At 47.0% G+C, this 6,134-nt stretch overlaps 1 protein-coding gene across 1 annotated transcript; it reads right to left on the bottom strand.

Annotated features, from left to right (window-relative positions):
- Positions 1-280: 280 nt before the first annotated feature.
- On the bottom strand, positions 281-6,086 carry LOC104269671 (orexin receptor type 2-like; the record flags this gene model as incomplete). The annotated part of the gene is made up of 2 exons (XM_009865094.1): positions 281-359; positions 5,083-6,086. Coding segments are annotated over 2 exons (1,083 nt in total), but the record flags the coding sequence as incomplete, so codon positions are not given.
- Positions 6,087-6,134: the final 48 nt, after the last annotated feature.

The following is a 6,134-nucleotide window of genomic DNA, read 5'->3' as shown; positions in this document are numbered from 1 at the left end:
TAGAAAATGAAGAAAGGCAAAGACTGTGCGGCATGTGGGGTAGCAGCATGCCCGTGCAGCCACCCAGAGATGCCGGAGCATGGACAACTCAAGGGTGGCAGATCCTTGTAGCTGCTTTCTGCAAGCTCTCTCCTCAGTGGCTTTACTTGAGGACATGGTCCTCAGTGTTTGGAGGTGCAGAGCTGAGAGACTCAGCTCGGCTGGGCACCAAACAACTGCCTCAGGCAGGAACAGGAGAAGGTTAAGCTGCCAGGCAGAAAGGACAGGGAGAACTAGTCTGTCAGCAGTGCTGACTGCTGCTTCCTCTGCAATTTAGACCTAGAGAACCTGGCAAAGTGCTGCGGCTGGAAGATGCCTGCCTGATTAAGCAATGATCAAAGTTTGGTGATTTTAGCATGTATTCCACATAGCATTTTGTCCTCCACTGTATTTGTTATCATAAAAACCTCACAGAGATGGGGCAAGGCATACATGGACAAGCTGTTCATTCCTGGATCCTTCAGATGCAGACATGTTTTGTAGGTATTTTTAAAAATAAAGTGTCCTTGGATAATTCCCCCTCAGTTTGCAACATAAACCAGCTGAAATAAGAGAGAAAGTGTTGGGTGTAGAAAATATTTAAAATCAAAGGTCATGTTGCAGCTCCATGAGGCTTCCCCTTCCCCGTGTCCTGAGGATAATTACAAAGTAATCAGTGCCCCCTCCTCTGGCAGTCCTGAGCTGATGTGTTCCAGCACTGCTTTCTTTAGGGGGTTTCTTGCAATCAGCAAGAGACACCAAACAGGAAGACTCTGGTGCAGATTCCTCACTTGGGAAAACATTCCCTGCAAGTGCAGCACCCATCTTTATTGCTGAAGTATTTTTAAATTATTATTTGAATAAAATATTAATGAAAGAATTGAATTATATGACTGCCTCACAACTTCTAGTGAGCAAGAACCCTTGTAAAATAGTGACCTTCCTTCTCCAGATCAGGCACTTGTCCTGGTGTGGCTTCTCCCCCTACTCTTTAAAACGTGACCCAGGCTGGTGCAGAGGTTTTTTGCACAGGGATGTGAGAACAATGGTACCAACAGAACAAGCGATGCTGAGCCCAGCACCCTGCTCCCAATGGTGGCTGGTAGCACGTGTCTTGGGAAGGAGCAAGAGTGGAAGTTGTAGGTTACATACCAAACGCCCTCTAAGCTAGCAATTTTTAATAGGCCTTGATGGCCCTTTCCGCTGTGAACAGTCCAGTCTCCCGCTGAACCCTTTTTCACTGCTTTCAGCCCTCACTGTCTCCTCTGCCTGGGAGCTCAGCGGCTGCTGTGCTGTGAGAAAAGGTGCTGCCTTGCCCTGACGCATGCTGTCTAATCAATTCACTGGCTTCCCCTGAGTATTTTATTATAAGAAAACAGTGATTCATCATTCTCCATACGAGGGCTACGTACCAGTTGTGCTGATATGTACCTCTATGATACTTTGTACAAAAGATTATCTCTTTTTTTTTTGCCTCTCCAGTGGCTCACAAGCAGAAAATAAGCCTGTAGCATCTTTGAGACAATACTGACAGTACAAGAACTAATCATGGAATATTCCCAGAGAGAGTTACCAAACAGCAACTCTGTGTAAGTCCTTACTGCAGCAAAAGGATTCAAGAAAAGCTGTTTTAAACATCCTATTTTGGTAATGTGGTAAAATGCCTGTATTGATTCAAATGGCAAAGCAGAGAAGAAAGACCCGTGGGGGTAAGAGTGGGACAGAGATGCATTAGCAGCATTGCTGCGGGAAAGCATTGTCCTCGAGACATCTAAAAGTCACATTTCCAGTCTGCCTGGGTGCATTTAGAGAGAAACATTTTTACTCAACCACACACCAAGTGCGAGACGTTTGACTTTGAGAAAACCACCTGTGTTCATCAGCCAGAACCATGACTGCTCCTGATTCCTAGAAGGTCCAGGAGCCCCTGGAATGCCTATAACGTGCCTGCCATTTGAAACAAAGTTTGTGTGACCTGGAGGACCCTCAGATATCTTCTCAGCCCTAAATAGAAAGAGATCTTTTACTGGTTGGGAGGAGAAAGAAGCCACTTTCTCAGATGAGGAGGTTCTGTCTCACTCAGAGCCAGCGTGAGTCACCCAGGCACTGCTGCATTTACACAGACCTGTTCAGGTTAATAAAATCACTGCCGGAGCCCGGGCAGCTCACGGAATGCTGCGTGGCTTTGACATTGACGTCACCGCTTCTCATTTACCCTTGGGTGATAGTGACCGAAATTCATTACTACCTTGCAGCCCTCGGGTAAGCCACGCACAATAAATCAGCGTTCTCCATCGCAAACAGGTGTCTGCAGCACAAAAGGAGCTTTTTTTTTGGAAGGGATTTCTCGTCAGAGGAGCAAAGTTGTGAATGAGTTGAGAGTGAGGGGAGTTCGCAGATGAAAGGTGGTAAGGGCGAGAGGCAAGGGGAGATTTCGCCATAGAATCAGTGGAGAAGTGGTCGGAGCATGGGGGATAGGGAGAGAGTGACCGAGGGAGACAAAAAGGAGCTAAAGTGAGCAATTTGACTTTATTATAGGAAAACAGAAACACTGAATGAAACTGCAAAACGCCTTTAAAAGTGTGAAGAGGAGATGACCTTGAGCAGTGGAAGTGGTCCTTGCCACGGTGTGTCTTGGTGCTCAGGAGTGCTGTGGGGCTGCGTCTGTGGAGGGCACAGAGACTTTCAGGGCAGGACCCAGGCATCAGCTCATCAACTGAGTGAAAAAAATTCTCCTCTGGGATATTTTAAAATGTGGATTTCTTGCACCTTTGATTATGTCATTTGAGCCTGGCTATTTTCAGAGCGTGGCCACCACACGGGATGGAACTGGTCTGGCATCTCCATGGTCCTTTCACTGTGGTTTATTTAGGGCAGAATTAAATACAGCGGTCAGGGCAACGCAGGGAAGTTTCCATTTTGTGTCACATCTGGGCTTTGGGCAGAGGACATCTGTTTATAGGGCCTGGCATCAGTGGGCATTGCGGGCAAACTTTTAATGCTCCTCAGCCTGGTGGTGCTTTTTGCCAGCCCTAAAAATATGCCTTGAAAGAAGAAATAAAATCTTCACACGCTTTTCTCCACAGCTACTAAAAGATCAGGCAGTAGGTACACTCCTATTATCACCTGCAAAAATGCAGATGTTCACCTCCCCCAGCACACATAAAAGTCATTTCTCACCCAAAGTAAATCTAGATAGTTGTAATTTCTTTCTCACACAAAAAGAGAATACAGACTGTGGATGGCACTGCCTCTTAAGGAGGAATCTTTTGTTTTCCAAGCAGATTATTGTTAACATAAAGTGTTACTGAACATTCATTACGAAGGTGGGAATACAGTTGGGTTGAATGGCTATTTTTCGTCTCTAATTTTTTTTGTAAGCAAAAGGGCCTCTAGAAGGCAGAAGGATATTTTTTGAAACTTTGATTTCCCAGAACATCATTCCCTTGTTCAGTAATAAAATAATAATAAAAAAAGCCTCCAGTCATCAAAAGTCTGAGTTCCATTAAATGCAAAATCCTCTCCCAAGAAGGCAGCTGCGTTCATTCTGGGGCTCACTCAGAGGAGAGAAGTGTGCATCCCCCCACACTTAGCACTGGGCAGGCACAGGGAAGGGGCTGATCTCTAGTTTCATTCCAGCCTTTTGGGTCTTTGTTGTATTTTTTTTCCTCTCACCTATTGCCTGGTCTGATGTGTTTTCCCTTAGGTCTTTGGGAGAAAGATTTCCTTTCTTGATGAATACAGATCCAGTGCTCAGCACAATAGAATTCTCAAGCTTTAGTGGGACCTTTCGATGCTAACGTAATAAAAATACACAATTTGTTTATCAAAGCCTGCTTTAAAGGAGATGATGGAAGAAACAGGTTTTAACCTACATCTGATCCTCAGGAAAAGCAAGCACTTTGATTTCTCCTTCCCAGACAAATAGCATTGCATTAGTTGATTCTGATTTTATTAGCTATAAACCACCTTCTATTTTTATTTTCACATGCCATTGACTTTGTTTGGTACAGACACAGCTGAACAAGAGCTGGTTTTTCAAGTGCAAATCATGTGAATAGATGCCCAGTTCTTCCCACTCCACCTGCAGGAACACAGCTGTATGAAAGAGAGCTGATGCCCAAAGAATATTTTCCTATTGCATTTCCTAAATCACCTCTGAGGCCACATTACCCCTTCTGAATTCCCGAATGTAGAGTGGAGATGGTTGCTTTAGTACTTCTGGCACTGTCTCTTTACATCAGGAGAGTTTATGTTCATGGAGGAGTGAAACAATATGATCAGACAATGAAATCTCAAGTGGTAAAGTGTGTGAAATACTCCACTACTATTACTTTTTATGATGCTGTTTCTAGCATTTCTTCACCGCTTGCAACTACAACCAATGGATTTGGAGCAGAGAGTGCCTCTTATCGCTGCTCTTTATCAGCAGAAGGTGAGCAGCAGCAAGCAGTCAAATCGTTGCTGTATCCAAATGGCATCTCTGCATCCAGAGGTGGAGCTGCGGGGAGAACTCACTCATTGGGAAGTTGATTTATCTAATTATGTGACTGTTGACTGGGCAACAGGCTACAGATCTAGTTCTCCCCAGTAAAAATCATTTGCCTTAAAAATTTAGTATATGTTAAAACACATTATCTATTTCTCTCTTTATTTGCTTCTTTCCCTGTCTCAGTATTTTTGAACTGGTGATGGGAGTGATTAGAAGAAAGTCTTTTCCCATCATTAAAATACGTGGTTCAGAAAGACCACTGAAGAGTCTTTCAATGCAGATGAGGTGCACTTCCTGAGCAGAATTATAAGGAAGTGTTCTCACTGGAGACAGTGTTCAGTGGTGGATGCTGGCAGGAGTTCAAGTATCCCCACTTGTTCTTATGGCCATGACCTCCCTGACACCCTCTGCCCGTGCTGGGGGTGGCAGAGGGTCCTCTCTTTGCAGGCTCCATTGAACCCTGGTAAGAGAGCAGCTCTGGGACTGAGGAGCGGGTTGTCACTTCGGACAGAGAGAAGTTAAAGAGAGAGACCATTCTTCGGTGGTATTTGTTCTTCATTTCCTTGGCTGACCTGTAGAGGTTCCCCACAAAGCAATAGCATATAGGGTTGAGGCTGGAATTGGTGAGGCCAAGCCACTGGGCAAAAGGTCTGAGCTGCAGGATCCAAGGAGAAGGAGTCACGTCCTTCAAAGATTTGGGGATGTTGAAATCAATCCAGATGTCCATCAGGTAGACGGGCAGCCAGGAGATTGCGAACAGCAGGACCAGGGCCACCACCATCTGCGCAACCTTCTTCCGGATCTTCAGCCTGGATGCTGGCAGAGATCGGTTCAGGGCAGAGCTCTCCTTCAGCTGGCTGCTGCGGCTCCACAGCCGGCGCACCGTGAGGAAGCAGATGACCATATTGAACAGGACCGGCAGGCAGTAGAGGGCACAGAAGAGCAGAAAGTTGTAGGCTTGCTTGAGCCTCTCCTGAGGCCAAATCTCCCTGCAGATGGAAAATACCAAGGGCAAGCCCTCCACCACCCCAATCTCATCCCGTTTGTTCATGAAGATGAGGGGCATGCATATCCCTGAGGACAACAACCACACCACCAGGATGGTGCTGAGGATCCTTTTCTGGGTGAAGAAAGACCGGGCGTTGAGTGGGTTGTGCACGCTGTAGTACCGGTTCACACTGATGACGGTCAGGCTGAGGACGCTAGCGGAGACAGAAACAGCCTGGATGAAGGGCACTGCCCGACAGAGGAAGTCCCCGTACACCCAGGCTTTGTAGATGAGGTTGCCCACGGTGATGGGCATGCAGACACACACCACCATGAGGTCGCACACCGCCAGGTTGATGAGGAGGCTGCGGGTGGCACTCAGGCTGGACGCCCGACTCCGCCGCTTCCGGGTGAGTACCCTGATGGACATGATGTTGCCCACGAAGCCCACCACAAAGGACACCAGGTACATCGCCGTGAGGCTGATAGTGACAGGCTCCTTCACAAAGAGGAAGAGCATCTTCTCCAGCTCTTCCCAGGCCAGCTCCTGGCTCCCGTTCCAGAGCCCACCTTGGGTCTGGTTCTCCTCCTGCCAGAGCTGCAGAGGGTCGAGGGGGACCCCGGGAACGGAGGGGGA

Source organism: Apaloderma vittatum, unplaced genomic scaffold, assembly GCF_000703405.1.
Source record: "Apaloderma vittatum isolate BGI_N311 unplaced genomic scaffold, ASM70340v1 scaffold28222, whole genome shotgun sequence".
Classification (NCBI taxonomy): Eukaryota; Metazoa; Chordata; class Aves; order Trogoniformes; family Trogonidae; genus Apaloderma; species Apaloderma vittatum.
Note: the sequence above shows the minus strand (reverse complement) of the source record. Positions and strands in the feature narration are given on the sequence as shown.